Genomic DNA, 17,906 nt, shown 5'->3' on the forward strand with positions numbered 1-17,906 from the left:
TTCTTCCAGTCTTCAACTGTCCAATTTTGGTGAGCTTGTGCAAATTGTAGCCTCTTTTCCCTATTTGTAGTAGAGATGAGTGGTACCCGGTGGGGTCTTCTGCTGTTGTAGCCCATCCGCCTCAAGGTTATGCATATTGTGGCTTCACAAATGCTTTGCTGCATACATCGGTTGTAACAAGTGGTTATTTCAGTCAAAGTGGCTCTTCTATCAGCTTGAATCAGTCAGCCCATTCTCCTCTGACCTCTAGCATCAACAAGGCATTTTCGCCCACAGGACTGCCGCATACTGGATGTTTTTCCCTTTTCACAGCATTCTTTGCAAACCCTAGAAATGGTTGTGCGTGAAAATCCCAGTAACTGAGCAGATTGTGAAATACTCAGACCGGCCCGTCTGGCACCAACAACCATGCCACGCTCAAAATTGCTTAAATCAACTTTCTTTCCCATTCTGACATTTGGAGTTCAGGAGATTGTCTTGACCAGGACCAGACCCCTAAATACATTGAAGCAACTGCCATGTGATTGGTTGATTAGATAATTGCATTAATGAGAAATTGAACAGGTGTTCCTAATAATCCTTTAGGTGAGTGTATGTGTTCATTATTGGCCTGGTTCAAAAGTAGTGCACTAACAGGATATTGGTTGCCATTTGCATCATATATCATTACTGTTCATACATTTTTAGGAGAAACTTGAGCTAGCCAATATTATTCTACCTTTTGTGGAGTGGCCCTGTTACAGGCGGCAGCCAATGAATGGTGACCGAGTCTGAGCTCTTCCCAATCACCATAGGCTCAAGAGGGATGGGGGTGGCCATTCTGTTGTTCAGCCAGTTCGCGTAGACCAGATCCACGTAACAATGCATCCTAGCGACTTGATTTGGTGTGAAATGGTTGGTGCAGTTATCATCTGAGAAATAGGGAATGAATTGAGAGTAGAGTATGTTCCCAATGGAAATCATTCAAGCAGACAGGTGAATTTCAATGACTCAGTTATGATGTGGATGAATTGGTTATAGGCTATTTAATCCACAGTCCAAGCACAATGCACTCTGATCGAATGGAATACACACAACATGGCAGACCTTCATGGTGTAGAAGTGGGAGTACAGCACAACTGCCTTGTTTGAGGGACGGGCCTCGAACGGCACCCTATTCACTATGTGGTGCTTTTGACCAGGTGACTACGGTGAATAGGGTGCCGTCCGAGACGCCGCCTGGCTGACGCCGACCCACGGAGGCTACAGCAGACCCACCCGTGTAACTCATGTAGTTGTTGTACGGCGTGCCGCGGTACACCATCGTCCCGCAGGTGTCGTTGACCAGGCCGGGGTCGTGGCAGGCTTTCCACTTGGGCGTAGGAGCCGTGTCTGCGCACAGGTCGCCGGTCTCCAAGGACGGGGTGGTCTCCCGGCAGGGGTCATCGCAGGACTCCCGCTCGCTGACCCCCTTGAAGACGTGGTACAAGCCAAATATATGACCCATCTCATGGATCATTGTGTTATTGTGCCCCGCGGTTCCGAAGTAGGACGGATTCAGCACCATTCCCCCTGTGGATCCGGAGGGATAGTTTCATTTTCATGTCACTGTCACAGGACTTCCCAGTTGGTGACACTGCTAAAATAGCCTTGTTTCTCCTCAAACACTTTTCTGTGGACATGGTGATTTTCTAGTTGAGCTTGACATTTCAAGCAGAATGTCTGACAGGATTTGTCTTACATGCTCTCCTTATAATAGTATATTGACGTTTGGTTTTACAATCAACTATTCTAATAAAAGCCCTAAACGATGTGACATTTATAACCATTTAATGATGATACAAACCTGCAGTTTTAAACTCACCATTTTAGGAACAAGCATAGCTAAATCTCCAGAAGTCATTTACATAATGTCTCATGATGTAATTTATGGAATATAGAAGCAGAGGTTATTGCCCGTTATTAATTTTAAGTGCTGGAATAGAAGACATCCGCTGGGTCCACTGAGACAAGTTCAATTTAATAGCACATTTACAGCCTGTAAACAATGACAGATGTATTGCCAGACTACGCTTTAACATTCACTTCAGTGGAGAAAACATTTCTAGTTAGGGTTGCAAAATTTCTATACATTTCCTGGATTTCCAGGAATTCTGTTCTAATACCCAGACAAGAAGAAAATTGAAGAAAATTGGAGGAGGATCTGCTTCTCAGAAAGAGGCTTCCCACCCTGACCCTAACTCCTGATGGGACTCACCAAAAAGGTTCTCATCGTACTAAGACTTAAATCAACGGGGCTGGCTGATCGAATACAGAATCCCATGTCACCTGATATACGGGCTCGACAGTTTGTTACAAACGCAGGGAAAAAACACAATTGATACTACTTAGCCCTTCGCCTCTCTAACAGTTGTGGCACCACTGCAACTTTCTCTGTATCATTAAACCGTTCGCTCTGTCGTCATATTGAAAGATGTGGCTTTGAGTGAAATTTCCTCAGTTCTCTGAGCTGTGGGGTCAATGAGGGGAGGGAAACCTGCAAGACGCTGGTCCATCAGGGACACATCAGAGTAAGCCCAGCTCAAAACACTGACTGGCCTGTTGACGCACTTCAACTCTGAAGAAGAAGAAAAGGACATCTGTGCTGGAATGCACCAAACGCCATCCCCAAGGCCCATAATGAATGTGCCAGGAGGTAAAGCAGCCTTCACTGGCTAGTTGGAACCAGAAATATTTGAAATTTCTAACTTTCTAACAGGTTCTAGTTAAAGCCCTACCCCCGTACAAATACAAGTAGGCACTAGTTTTGTAGGGAAAGACAATGCCTCGGCATATCCATGATGTTTTACAGTGATTTACGTCAACATGTCATAATTTTTGTAAAATTGTGATGTACTATTTGGCCTAGAAGCAGAATATCCAAGCGTCCCCTTGGATTTCAAGGGTAAGATCTTGTCTCTGTTCCTAGGAGATGACGTGAATGATCCCCTCAGCCTACATAACAGTTTAGGGAGGGTTTTTATTGAAATGTTGCAACCCATCAGCATGGTAAACACCCTACCTCCTTAGTGCTTGTTACAACTGACAAACAGCCGTTTGCCGTAGTCTAATTTCCATTAAGCGTGGCCCTGAGCAAAATGATATTGATCCAAACCAATGCTTTTTTAAATAACAGCAAATAATCAGCATATTCAGTTATTTCTGTTATCAAAATATAAATATTAATTTTTGAAATAATAAAGTATGACATTATTTCATATTAGAACCCAGCTGCCCCTCATAGATGGAGGGACGTTTGGATTTACTTCAAAGTCTGGGTTCACTTCTAAAAGTAAATTTATTGACTGCCAGACAAATTTGTAAGGACACAGTTTTCACTTCGCCCATTTATTTGCCAAACACCAGTCTGGTCTGTGGCGTCTACTTCCTTGCACCTCTAGGGTTAGAAACCCATATTACATAACGAGTCAAGTAAACGTTTTTCAACTCACTGATTGGATGTTTCATGCAATCAGTTGCGTGACATTGAATTGATTTGTATCTTTTGCGATGCAAATTTTTGCTACAGCAAATTTGGAGGGAGACCAGAAGCAACACAAAGTGATTCCAGATTGGATTGTGTCACATCATCTTAAGGGATAATTCACAAGAAGCAAGTTGACTCAAACAAAGTACAGTTGTTTTTGGTTCTAGCTATTCCTTTAGCAACACAGCCAAAACAATACTATTCCAAACCAATTAGAAAAAGACCATGCCTCTTCAGGTAGAACTGGGATTTATTACATAGCTGGACGTAAGGAAAATACTGTAAGGTTTAACGAGCACTTAAACACAGAAGCAGTGGAAGCAGTCAAATAGGCAGAGATGTTTGAATGGCAACAGAGCATGACACTGCGTGCTGTTGTTTTTGTTTGCTTGTTGTCGAGGTTGTCTTTAAAAGTGGAAAGCTAGCGATTAAGAGGCAATCTGCCGGGAAATCAATGCGTGCTCCAAGTGTTTTCTTTTATACCCAGGATTAAGGCTCATTAATCTTGTTACGGCTAATATTGAGAACAAAGAGTGGAGGGTCAGAGATGAGGGGATTGTGAGGAGAGTAAATAAGGGAGAGAGTTAGAGGGAGGTGTAGAGAAAGATAATCTTCAACAGATTTTAAAGACAAGGGCAATGGCGAGCCAGTCTTCATCAGCATTTTACTTGTTTGTACAAAATCTAACAGAGGTCAGTGTAATCCACTTTTGCCTTTTTTACCATGCATATCATTCCTTGTGAATACGTTAAGCATTTTTGAAACAGCAGTCCTATGGTATTTTGAACGGAATTAACTTCAGAATTGCTGCAGCGCATATTTTCTTATATCCTTTTTTCAACCTAATTTCGTGATGTCTGAATTGGTTATGGCCTTGTCTTATTGCAACAACTTTGCAGCAGGTCTGGGAGAGTTGAAGGTCAAGACAGGTCTGATGCACATCTTGATAAACTGTGCTGCTTCTTATCCCACTGTTGGCTAGGAAGTATTCGCGGGCACATTTGTGGTAGAGAAGAGCTCGTTCTCGGATCATGAACCATGATTGACCTAATTACAAGGAGTCTGCAGAGTGTGATGAGACAAGGCTGCCCTGTCGGACATCCACTCCTTTACCAGTAGAGGAGTGGATGTCCTCAGTTGGCTACTCCTCTACCAGAGTTCTCAAACAGTTTTCTACAATCAATTTAAATTTATAAAGTATTCACTAGATGCATATACTTGAAAGATACCAAAACTCTGAAAGTTAACAGTTTAGTCAACTTAAAAAGTGAAATACCTTCCCTTAGCAATTCTTATTCTTCAGCTCGGTTACACTTGTGTTGGAGTCAGGTGAAGACGAAAGGAATGGGTAAATGCTAACTTACCTTGGTGGGTGATGGCCTCCTTTGCCCATGGCCACGTGGCAGAACCTGCCAACTCCTCACGGGCGGAATTGTTGGCAAAGAAAACGTTGAGGGTGTCTGTGCTGCTGAGCCGCAACATCTCTTTCAGTTCCTTCACACTCATATAGGCTCTGCAGCAAAGGCAAGACGCATGTGTCATTAGTATTTATGATTCCTGTCCCTTAGTCTAGTGTATTTCAACTTGACTGTTTGTGCTCACAATGAACATCAGCAGTACAGCGTTTGAAAGAGCAGTATCAAAATATAGCCCAGACGATTTTGTCCCAGCCTCCTCCCAGGGCCCCAGGACAACGTTCCTGGTTGTCACCAGCGCTTAATTTGCGATTTGGCACCTCTCAGATTTGGCTCGGTTAGGTCCGGCGCCTATTTTGCTGTTGCACACTATTTGTCTTTTTCCATCACTCTGTGCGCTTTGCACAGTAAGCATTCTACTCAGAGTTCATAAAGTTGCCTATCTCTGCAGCCCTTTGTGTCAGGCTCAGCCCCGCCTGACAAAATTGTGAAAGTTTTAGCTTTTTATGGTTGCTAGATGAAAAGATATGCTCAACAACCCCCCAACCCCCCCCCCCCCCCGCCCCCCGCCCAAATGTGTTCTGGGACATTAACAAATTAAGCGTTGACTGTTCCTCTCTGAAGTCAGGCATGTGTAAAATCGATAAACTCCACAAAACTTATAGATCAGATCACATGACATGGTGGTCAAAAAAAGTCCTACGGTATCTTGTGGTGCTTCTCTATGTCCACTTCCTCTGCCTAAAAGGTAATTGTCTGAATAGTTTTGGGTTGCTACATGAAACTCCTACGTCCAGCCCACCCCCAAAATCCCAATTGATATCTACTGACATAGAACTACATTCACGTGTGTCATTACCTTTCATGTATTTCTTTTCCTTTTCTTTACACAGACATGTCACATGTTATTTTTCCTTTTTGCTTATATAGCTGGAAAGCCTTTACACATTTCACTGGCCCATTCTTTTGAAAAGATCAGCGTCTTAGCGCCATTTTGAAACCTGCCAACAGGTCTAGCCTATTAGTTGAACCACCTATTGTTTTTTGGATAAGTTCCACCCAGGTACTGACTGAGTATAGTCTGCCTCACATTCAGGTTTCATTAAACAAACAAACTCTGTGCCAGTCTGCTTGAGAGCTCCAATTCAGTATTAGGTCAAGTGAGTTTCATAATACATATTCAGAATTTATGAAGGATAGACAAGAGGTTGTTCGTTTTTTAATAAATCCGGGGTTGTTTACGTTAAATTCAACATTTCTGAAGCACTGTTTGGTTCATGTAATCCACTCAGAATAGCTAGTTCAGCCGGTTTAGAATTCTAAAAGTCATAAACAGACTTCTTACAAAACTGGCACACAGAAGATACATCTGGAAAGTGGGTATTACATTGTGTAATACAGTAGGCCTACGTCCTAGAAAATTATAAACCACAAATTTAATAGAATTATGCTGAAAATCGTCTGTGTTTCTTGGATAAATCTAAACTGGGACGGTAGAACCATATTGAAAGGCTATTTAACTTTTTCTATTCTATTTAACCCATTATTCTTTCAGAGTTGGAGAAAAAATAGATTTTAAGAACCACCCAGTTTGCCTTGCAAACGGATTGAAACCACCAGTTCTGGATCCCCTCAGCAGCAGGGGAATATCCGAGCATTAATGGCTGAAATGTCCTCCTCGTATTTCCATTTTCTTTCTTGTAATGCCAAAATCTTCATGTACCTGGCCATTCCTCATGGCTGTCTCTCTGTCTACTTGAACAACACATTTGTGTAGTGACAGCAACTGGCTAGGGATTGAGTTCTATTGCTCAGCTGCAGATACCTGGACAATAACTCAGACAGAAAAATACCAAAAACCCAGACCCAAACATAAAATTGTCCGCTCTACAAATACCATCAAAATGTCATCCCTGCATTAATTCTCCTAAAACTCTGGATTGCAGTCCAGGGAATGCACTCTGCCAACCAGCTCAGGTTAGGACCTTTTAAAGACCTACTGTCAATGCTGATATTCCAGAGAGCCACGTTTTATGAAGCCTTTGCATCACTGGTGGATTCGTAATTCATACTGTTTTAGTGAAGGGTAAGATGTAGGGAAAACCTAGTAAAGTCATGGAGAGATATTACATCATTGCAAGCTAGAAGACAGAAGTCAGTTTCTGGCTCATGCTTTCCCCACACTTATATTGCTCTAGGGTGCTGGATGTTTAGCTGGTTTTCTTATCTTTAAGGCAAATACCGCCCCCTCCCAAAATAACAAAACACAGACTAACTACACTTTCAACTGGTCATTTCATCTCTAAGGGAATTTGTTTTGAACATTTCCATAGGTAATGTTTGTCTGACTCCTGACCAAAACTGACCCAACTCTCAGTCATCGACTGATACAGTATGCCCTGGGAATACTGTATATTCCCAAGGTGTACCAGCGCATGTTCGGTTGGACTGATACAGGCAAACCTTCTTCAAATAAAAAAACATGTAGTTACGACGGATCTGTTCCTTATAATCTCCAAAAATGTGATTGGGAATGGATCCCAAATTTGTTTGAGGCTCCCAATAAATTAAAATGAATAACAAGGTTCTATGTAGAATCTACGTTATATAATTGACCAAACATTTTAGTCTACAGGAAATTGTATCACGTTTAATGCAGTATATATGTAGTATGTAACAAAAATGCATAGCAGTATCCTGTACATTGTATGTTAGGATAAACAATGAGGGGAGGTATGTTCTATGAATAATAACCAACTAGGTGGAACGGTATATTCCTCAGTTCATTATTTATTTGTATCACATCTGTGAAATGGATCAGACTATGAACACAGGTTAAGTATTTCTACCTACATGCTGTAAGCTAACAAGAAAGAGGCATTATGGCAAGGTATTATGCATTTTGTTTGAAACCCATATAAGCTTGCCTGCCAAAATGAAAAGAACAAAGCGAAGGAGACTTCTGGTTTTGTTGTTCAGCCATGATAAGTGTATACTTTGGCTTCTCTCTCTTTCCCAGTTTTTAACATGCTTTCAGAAACAGTTTGAGAGTTTACATTAGTGTCCCCAACATGTTTAATACACAGGCTCTAGCAAAACAAAATACCTTGAAGACAGACATTTAAGGCCTATTTAGTAAATCAAGACATTGCTAATCAGGCGTTAAGCTCCAGAGATCTCTGTAGTGCCTCAATATCTTTACCATCATTACAGTTAAAAACTCACGAATGTGAAAGTCCCATAAATTCAGAGCTAAGCATAATAGACAGAAAATATTTTTTGTCAAAACGAATAAAGAAAACCATTATGAATCGTTAATGTTTATTTTAAATTAGAAACACACATAATTGCTCTGGACACCGAAATACAAAATATATTTTGATGTGACTAATTACTATGTTGACTGTCTAAACAATAGAGAAAACTGCCACAACTGAAGTAATTACATGAATATGAGCACAGGTATAAGAGCAGCTCTCTCTGTTACAGAGAAACTGCTTTCCCAGTCCTGCTAGATATCTTTCAATACTGCCGGTTTTGTCCCAGCTTGTCTCACCTGACTGTACCATTCAACTGATCTTTGACCTGTTGATTAGGTGAATCAGTGGCCGAGCTGGCCCTTCAACGGCTCTAGGATCCCTGCCAAAGAAAAACACAGAGCGAAAACAGCTCACCTGTCCGGGGACTCGGGGTCGAAGCACGTCCTCAGGGTGTCCGTGACCTCAGGGTCACAGCAGTCGCCGTCGTCGTAGTCGTAGTGGATGCTGTTGCACTCGACGTTGCAGACCCCATCGCGCCTCTTCCAGTTGTAGCAGGGCCCGAGACGTAGACAGTCCCCACCATCGTGGCCCGTCAGAGGGTGGTCGCACTCCGGGTCACAGTGCCTGTTCCCGATCTTACCGATCCGGCAGTTGCTGAGGACGAAGCGCTGGCGCAGAGACGTGTTCCTGACGGTGTGGACGCTCATCTCCAAGCTGATGTTGTAGGACAGGAAGGCCTCGACGAGGGCTGCGTGCTGCGTCGCGATCTGGCCCTGGGAGACGGTGGGAAGACTCCCGTCGTCGTTGCAGATGTTGACAATGCGGTAGCGGATCCTCTTCGCGGTGCGCAGCTGCCAGTGGTTATTGTAGCTGAGGATGATGTCGGTGTTGTCACAGGCTGTTAATCCACAGGTCGGGGGGAGGAAGGGCGACACATGCTCCCGCTCGGGCATAGGGATGATCACAACGGACGGGTGGTTGCCTTCCTTGTGAGGACTCAACTGTCGCTCCGCCTTGGAGAAGTCGGCCCAGAGAGCGAGCTTCGGTTCCACCTTATCATTCCGAGAAGCCCCTTTACGCAGGTCCCGGTGAGTCCGAGGGTGACCCCATAACACGATGCCGCCGACGTGCCCTCGGAAGTTGTGCCCAAGGTCTGACTGGTCCCCCCCAAGGAGAAGAGTTCGACAGGTCTGCATGAACGGGCTGTGGAGGTTACCAGACTGCAAACCGCTTTCTGCCACCTTGGCGCCATCTATGTAGAGGGTCATCTTGAGGCCGTTGTAGCTGGCCATCAGGTGAGTCCATGAGTTAGGGTGGTAGTGCTGATGGCCAAAGATAGTTGTAGCTTTTGGAGCTCGGTCGGTACGGACTGTGAAAAAGAATCTGGCATCTTTTCTCCCCCCGGACTCTACTGTCTGAATACCTACGGACCATCCTTTCTCGCTTAAGGAATGGGAGCAGTTGTCAAAAAGCCCTGCACAAAAGAAGGACAAATATTATTTTGCAAAAAAAGCAAAACAAACATCAAGCATCCTCTTCTAAAGTAATTAAAGCCAAATTACCCTGAGAGTTGAGGGGTTGAAGGTATTTCCCTAAACAAAGGCACTGATTCCCAGCTGTTTTTCTGAAAGAGAAACACATCTGGCTTCCAGATGTGCTATTATGCCGGGACAGCTAAAGGTCAGGGAACCCCTTCACCCTCCTTGCATACACACTGTACACACAAATTCTGACATTGTTAGGATATTGAAAAAAAAAGAGGCAATTGTAACAAAATATCCCTTGAAGGTGGGCCAATTCCATGGTTAGGCATTTTTTTCAAAAGCAGTGGTTAGAAAAAAAACATATTGATGCTGTACTATAATCTGGCAACAATAGAGTAGAGGAAAAAACAAGTCTGTCATTAACTAATCTGGTAAAATACTATGGTATTTTGCCAATCAAAACCAGAGCAGGAATGAATTATTTTAATAGAAAAACAAATTTGATGATACCAATCCTAACTGAAGATTAAGGCCAAAGTTGCACTATATAAGGCAATGTTGAATTGTAGTGGCATGTGAACACGAAAACAAAAACAAAAAGGAAAGCTCGGAAACTGAAAGAAGGTGGATGCATTAGCACTACAAGAAGGACTGTATAGCTACAGTAGTTCCACTTATCTACAGTCCTAGTACAACACCTGATGTGGGTGTATTCACATTTGCAATGGGATATATGGTTTGATATGGGAAGAATTATTATTTATTATTCATTGAGCGTATTTACATTACGTACATTTTAAATAGTGATGGACCAGAATGAAAGAGATGAAAGAGAATTGTGGCTAGATTTGCGTTAGAGATACCTTTATTGTATTGTGTAAACAGGTGAACATTTTTATTGTGAAAAGTTAAATTGTCACACATCACCTTCAATATGAGCATGATATTTTGACCACACTTCTTAAAAGAATTACAGTGGATAGTAAAAGTATTTAATTGCAAAAATGAATTACATTTGATTTGTTTCTTTCCAATCTGACACAGCATATTTTAATAGAATGTTTTCAAATTCATTGTTTTTATTGTGTATCTCTTTGCACCCCAACATTAATACTCTGTGGCACCTTTAACAGCCATTGCAACTGATTCTTCTACTGAATAGGTAACATTCTAACAACTTAATATATGTATGGTTTTTTAAATATCGCATTCTGTTATTGAATTATGAACATCAATATTTAAACTGTGTCTCATTTTCAAGCAAATGTAAGTCAGGACTAAACCTCTCACCAACATTCACAACTTCTTGGTAAGACATTCTGGTGTCTTTGGCATGAAAATCAGTGTAATGGTCTCACTGAGAAAATACTTTGTCCCAAAATTAAGTCTTGTTAAGACTTAACTCAGTTAAGACTGAGGTGAGTTTTCCTCATTTCCCTATAAGCTTTGCTCACATTTCACATGTATTTAAACCCTGATAAATAGCCAATCCTTGCTGAAAACAAGCAGACCAATCACATAGTGATGCTACCACAATGAACTTGAAAAGACAAACTGTTCACCCAAATCTGCAGTTTTTAATTTAGGCAAAAACGTTAAAAAGGTAATATCTTTTCCATGTCGTTTTGCAGTGGTACTTAACAGGCTAGTTGCAAACAGGCTGGAAGCTTTGGAGTGGATTTTTATAACACAGGTTTCTTTCTTTCACTTTGTCATACAAGGGTTGCTATGTGGAGGGAGTGTGATTTTGATGATCCCTTTGTTTGTTAGGATAGTAGCAAAGCCCATGTAAAATGGAAAAGGACTTCATCTGTCTTGAAAACCCAACCCTGGAATACATTTTCTGTACGGCAATTACCCAAATCTGAATGCCAAAGACACACCTTTATGGCTTTCCAAGAAGTATGGAGTTTTCCTGAATGTTCCAGTTTTCATCCGGATTTAAATCTGCTCAGACCAAATTTACTGAGCTTAAGCAATTTTTATAAAAGTAATGTTGCCCTTCGTAAGTTGTTAAAATATTATTTTAAATTATTCACAGCTGTCATGGCAAAGATGCTTCCACCAAGAAATAACTAGGATATGAAGACACAAAATCAATATATCCTTATTTAGTATTTAATCCATTATCTTGATGTTCTAAAATATTTTTAGATTGAGTAGACTATGTAGATCTTTAAGAAAAAAGTTACATAATGTACTATATATTTTTTTATTATTGTTTGAAGGCTGCAAAATATCCAGACTAAGGTGTGTAGTCTTACAGCATACCTAGGAAATGCTGCACATGTTAAATCACCTGGATATTACCTGCCCTTAATGAGCAATTGGTGTTTTTGGTCATAGAATCTGCCAACATGGATCCTCCAGACCCAAATAAAAAAAAACAGAGAAAAGGAGGTGGAAAACCTTCATGAACGGTGGATAGTGGAGTGAAAGGAGGAGGTGGAAAATCTTCATGAACGGTGGATAGTGGAGTGAAAGGAGGAGGTGGAAAACCTTCATGAACGGTGGAGTGAAAGGAGGAGGTGGAGTGAAAGGAAGGAGGTGGAAAACCTTCATGAACGGTGGAGTGAAAGGAGGAAGTGGAGTGAAAGGAGGAGGTGGAAAACCTTCATGAACAGTGGACAGTGGAGTGCTCAGGATCAGATTTTTGGTCTGAGTCTGGAGTCGGGGAGGGGCAGTTCCCCTGGACGCTCCATATACAAGCACCATGGTCTTGCCTTAGGTGTGGGCCTGAGAATGGAAGCCAATGTAGTGTGCAAAGGAGCAGGATGACATGGGAAAGCTATGGAAGGTTGAACACCAGATGGGCTGCAGTGTTCAGGATATGTTGTAGGGGTTTGTTGGCACTAGCGGTAAGCCCGGCCAACAGAGAGTTGCAGTGGTCCAGACGGGATATGACGATTGCCCAGGGGTGCAGGAGTGAGTATTGGTAATACATTGGATATTTTTTGCAAAGGTTTCTTATTTTTACGAGGTACAAATGTACCTCTTTAAATAGTGGCGGTGCATTTGCCCCCTGTCTCCTCCTGCCCCTATGCCCTTGTGAGTGCCTGAATTTGGATGTGCGTGAGTAAAGTTTTTTTCCTCACACAGTTGATGAATTTATCAACTTTCTACAATCATTTATTGTGAAATACTAGATTCATATTGCTTATTATACTGCCATCAACCAGTATCTTTATCCTGCTGTTGGACTGATGCCTGCAGGACACTAGGGGACTACACAGTCAATAACAGTCTGAACTACATTCAACCTCCACATAAACTTTGCACTTCAGTTTACTCCTACTGTTTGAAGTTTCAAATATTTTTTGAGCACAAGGAATTGACGTCTTTGATTTATCCCACTATACAGACATTAGAAGAAAGACAAAACTTCAAGGCTTGTGAAAAATACACAGGAATTTCGTTTAGAGATAAATCAAATGATTGGGACGAATATGTAGGGATTCTTTGACATTTTCATCAGGTGGATAGAAATGTTTTTGCTGGGTAATCTATGACTGAGCATTAACCCATCTCATGATGTGAAACAACAAATCTGCAGGGGGTGGCAATTCCAGCCCTTAACCCGTTTGCACCTCATAACAGCAGATTTCCCAATTGTTCTAATCTTCCCAACTATGGGTAAATAACATTTATGTCATTTATACTAAATGTAATATATTTTAATGTCTTAACACTGAAATGTAACCCCTTAAATTCCTTTACCAACAATGAACTAAACAAACCCAGACGTTCAGTCTACAGTGCAAGATAAATGGGGTGTCTCCACAGTAGAGCGAGGTGAGAGAGAAAGAGGGAGAAAGTGAGGAAGAATGAGAGAGAGGGAGACAGAAAGAGAGAGAAAAAAGTGAGGAAAAAAATAAACAGACAAAAAGAGAGAAAAAAGAAAGAATGATTGTGGAATATCACTCACCTGCTATAATGGCTGGGTTCGTCTGGCCACCCTCTGGTTTGACCCACAGTTCAACACTAAACTTGGCCCGAGGAAGCTCAATGCCAGCTGCAGGATTTACCCTCAGTTGTTTCTTTTGTCCATTAAAGTACAAAGCAGACATCCACTTAGGGATGTCTGGGATCTGGGCACCCCACAACGTGCTGGCGGGGCCGTGGCTTGGTGGTCCCTCCTGCTCCCCGGAGAAGTCCTCAGCCGAATAGTCACTGTGCTGCTGAAACTTAGAGAATATCCCCCAGGAGTTTATTACACCCTCAGGGAAAGCTGGCCAACTGTCTTCACCATGGGAGACTGCCGAGCTACTGCGGACCTTTCTGTGGAAGTTGGAACTGTCAGTCAAATCTCTCTTCTGCTTCTTAAGCAGCTGCTGCTTGTGTGGGCCTTTAGAGCGCCCACCATCAACCTCTGGTTTGTCACTGTCATGGTTTGATCCCACTGTCTCTTCAGCCCGACTGGGAGGTTTTTTACTGGAGTCGGGGGTAGAACTAACCATCCTCATACTCCTAACATGTCTCTGCTCCATGTCTTTGGGTAAAACTGCCTCCGAGTTACCCTGACTAACCTTCTTCTCACCATCGTCCCATTGAGAGATAGCATGCAGTCCTGAATGAGAGTTTGTGTCCGAATTGCACCCACCTGAACAGGATGACTCCAAAAAGGGAGTTCTGTGATAACCACCTCTTTGCCTGGAGGTGTATCTCCTTGGGTGAGCCACTGGAGGGAGGTGTAGAGCTGATGCTGAGTATGTTGGTTGCCTCCGCTGTCTGGTGGACCAGCACTGTTCACTGGCTAAGTGAGCCAGTTCATTGTCAGCTCTCTGAGCCATTGTGCGCTTGTACCTTCGTATATGATCCGATTGAGCAGAGTTTAGCAGCCATGTGTTGATCATAATGAGGACAACAGCCAGTAGTCTGAGACACAACATTTTAGAGCAAAGATTTTGAATTCTTGTTTTGAAATGTTTTCAGTTCTCAAAGTCCTCCTTCTATTATATAACGTTGAATGCACAAGCAGCAAGATCAGATGTGATTAAATCACATATCTTCCATTAAATTAACTAGTGATAACAAAATAACTATTTCTGAAAAATTGTATTAGGGCATAACACATCCCGTGGATTCAAACTTATATTGTTTGCTTAAGCCATTCCCTATATTTATTTGGGCAGGTCTATTTAGTGCAATGCCTTCAATGCCCTTTAAGCATTTACTTAAGTACTTCAAGGATTTGCTTACGTGTTTACAAGGCAGGTTAGTCGCGCCTATTTTCATCAGATGCCAGTTTTCCTTTAATACTTCAAAAAGCAGCTGAAAACCGTCAGTGCTCTCAAATGGGGATCTGTAGCAGTAGGCCTATGTTACATTGTCTGAGCGCAATATTTTTAGGCTACTGCATATTGAGGTTTATCGTAGCCTATATCAGTTTATAAATGCTTCTGGCTATTTCGCCAGTGAAAAAGAAAACGACAACTTGCCTCTCATCTAGTCTCCCTGCGCGCATCACATCAACTCGCCTTTGAAACCTGCAGCACTGTAAATGGGCCATGCCTATTAGGGAAAGTGACGAACCGAACAACCTGCCATGATACCGCCTGTTGGAGTACAATGGGTGAACGTATTGTCATTAGACTACTCATTTGCAGCATCCGTTTTAGAAGCAGGAATTAATTTGTGAAAAATGTTTACTATCAGCCGATCTGCTTGACCATATAATTCAGTGGGAAGACTTTTGCCCCTGGTGGGATTTCTCCTTTTCCTCTTTTCAATATCGTTCAAGAGGTACTTTCTGTTTTTTTGTATAATTTCCGCGGAAAGTACAGGTTAGGCTATTTCAGGTCTGGCCATCAATCTCCCTCTAGTGCGCTTTTTTCGATAGTGCCCGCGTTGTTATTACCCTGAAATATTCCACGCGACAGGGATACAGAAGTGTTCAAAACTATTCACTGAAGCTTTAAAACCAATATTTTGGGCTATACTGTAATGTCACATTAATTAAAGGTAAATTTATATTGAAAGATGAAACTCAGGTGCAACTACATTATGCAGTCAAGGCTACACAATGGCACACATAACAAACCTAATTATAACTATTAGCCATAGTTTTTATGTGCTATTTATTTTCTCTGAATTTAGTTACAAAGTAACAGTGCAAGGTATAACAAGAGATGAGAGCAAATCAATGGGAATCATACAACATTCTGGTCCTGCTGAGACTCAAAAAGAAAAAATAGTTCATTAAATCACCTTCAAGCCCGCGTAAAGTCCTTTTATATCTCCAATTGAAATTTTGTATATAGTTTCTGCGCAGATGAACCGACAATCTCGCCCTCCTCCATTGCCTATTCAGAAGATCAAACCAACGCGCTGAAACGTTTTATCTGTTACTCTAACTGACATCACTAACCCTGCCCCTAAACATTACTAAGGAAAGGAAACCTCTCTCTATCCAGGGATACACTGCATCGTTGACGTCGAGTTCTGTGCACTGCCCGTCCTAGCATTCTTTCAGGCACTATAATGAATAGGCTGGTGCCATACAGCAGCCACTAAACATTGATTCTGGCTGAGACTAACCCTTACAGAAAATATTTCCGTTTTGAAAGTGCAGTAAAAATGCAGTATCTGCACTGTGATATTTTGTGTTAGCAGTGATTGCAGAAAAACCTAGTGTCACACTACACTCTAACTGCAGTTTTTTTGTCAGGTCGCACCATCTAATTCTGAACAACCACTGTCTCTCACACATCTGCTCAACAGATGAAAAAGTACAAACACAAAGGATACAACTATTTATTTAATAAACTGGAATATAAACGAACCTGTCACATGTGCAGGCTAGATATAGCCTAGCTTGTTATGTATGCAGGTTAAGTTGGTAAGTAGTAATAATGCTCATGCTTTAAATCACTATTTTACAGCATCATTGGATGCACCTGCTAACTGAACAAACCAAGGTTGGGGTCAATTCAGTTCATTTTCTCAATTTAAGTGTAATTCATTAATTCAAAATGTCCAATTGTTTTAACTGCTTATTCAGTACTTTCCCCGACACATAATGAAACGCATAGAATTTGAACTTCAGAATGCTCAAAAAAAAAACTTTCAATCAATAATACCTGTACTGTAATCTTCTTTAATTGCAATGTAAAATACCTCTTGTGATTACTTGCAACTTGCCATTATATAAACCAAATGATTTTGTTGACACAGTAATTGTTTAAGAAGGGATTTATTGTTAATGAGAAACATATGCATCATCTTTTGTGAGAGCTTTTCTTAAGTAAACGGTGTTGATTACTTTGCCTTGGGACAAAATTATTATTATTATATAAGTGATAGGATGTCTGAATATCATATTAACTGTATCCCAGTGGTACTTTGTTGTATATTGGCCCCTTCATTTTTTTGTATGGTAGAATTTGTGGGTGTTCTGTTCCAATGACCTGTCATCTAGGAATGAACTGTCTTTATATGTAACAAAATATTTGTTAATAACAACTTCATACATATTGTAAAATGCTTATTGATTGAAATATCAATAGAAATTACATCTTGGATACTCACCGAACCAGCTCTCCATGCTCACTTCTGAACATAATATCTACATCACTTATACCAATAATATTGCATAGACATGTGTCTTTAGATTTGTTAGTAAGATCAATAAAAGTGTAAGAAGACATTGAAACTGACTGAGAAACTATTTTCCATTTTCTTAACTAAAGTACCCACCCGCCGCTAGCCAACATTCGGGTTAACAAACACTTGTTAGCTAACTTGTGTTTTTGCTGATTAGGTTGTCATTTATCTTTTTTAGAATTATTTACTTTACAGTGACCAATGGCTTTAAAACAATAATAGATTTGAACCTTGCAGGTGTGTGTGCTACCAGTTCCACAGAGCACGCAAAGCAATAGGATTTGGACCATATTACTCATGTAACTAACTAAGCCATCATACCTCTTTATTGATCAAAACGTAGGATTGCAGCTGTTATACCTCAAAATGCACCCATTTTCTCACCCCCACTGTTTTTGTCAGGCTCAATTTGCAAATAGCCCAGCTCGAAGCAACTGGCAGTTATGGCAGGGGCCCCTTAAGGGGTAAAAAGGTTCCTAACAGTGGGAGGCAAGAATTCCGCAACCAGCCTGAGGATCTTGCAAAACATTCTGCTTTTTTATCGAAGTGCTTTGAGATCCAGCTGCAACTGTGTAACAAAAAAAATGAATGGCTGCTGCCGGGCACCCCCACTGCAAAGGACCTTTAGGAGATTATCCTT

At 41.4% G+C, this 17,906-nt stretch overlaps 1 protein-coding gene across 1 annotated transcript in view; it reads right to left on the bottom strand.

Annotated features, from left to right (window-relative positions):
• Positions 1 to 16,035, bottom strand: part of pappa2 (pappalysin 2) — a 57,071-nt gene extending 41,036 nt beyond the window's left edge. Inside the window, exons 1-5 of the mRNA XM_020041751.2 lie at positions 13,590 to 16,035; positions 8,595 to 9,654; positions 4,870 to 5,018; positions 1,258 to 1,551; positions 719 to 911 (exon numbers count right to left, since the gene is read on the bottom strand). Coding sequence (XP_019897310.2) covers positions 719 to 911; positions 1,258 to 1,551; positions 4,870 to 5,018; positions 8,595 to 9,654; positions 13,590 to 14,553 — 2,660 coding nt within the window. The 5' untranslated portion in view covers positions 14,554 to 16,035. The remainder of the gene's footprint in view (positions 1 to 718; positions 912 to 1,257; positions 1,552 to 4,869; positions 5,019 to 8,594; positions 9,655 to 13,589) is intronic.
• Positions 16,036 to 17,906: the final 1,871 nt, after the last annotated feature.

The sequence above is a fragment of the Esox lucius genome, chromosome 3, assembly GCF_011004845.1.
Source record: "Esox lucius isolate fEsoLuc1 chromosome 3, fEsoLuc1.pri, whole genome shotgun sequence".
In the NCBI taxonomy this organism is placed as follows: domain Eukaryota; kingdom Metazoa; phylum Chordata; class Actinopteri; order Esociformes; family Esocidae; genus Esox; species Esox lucius.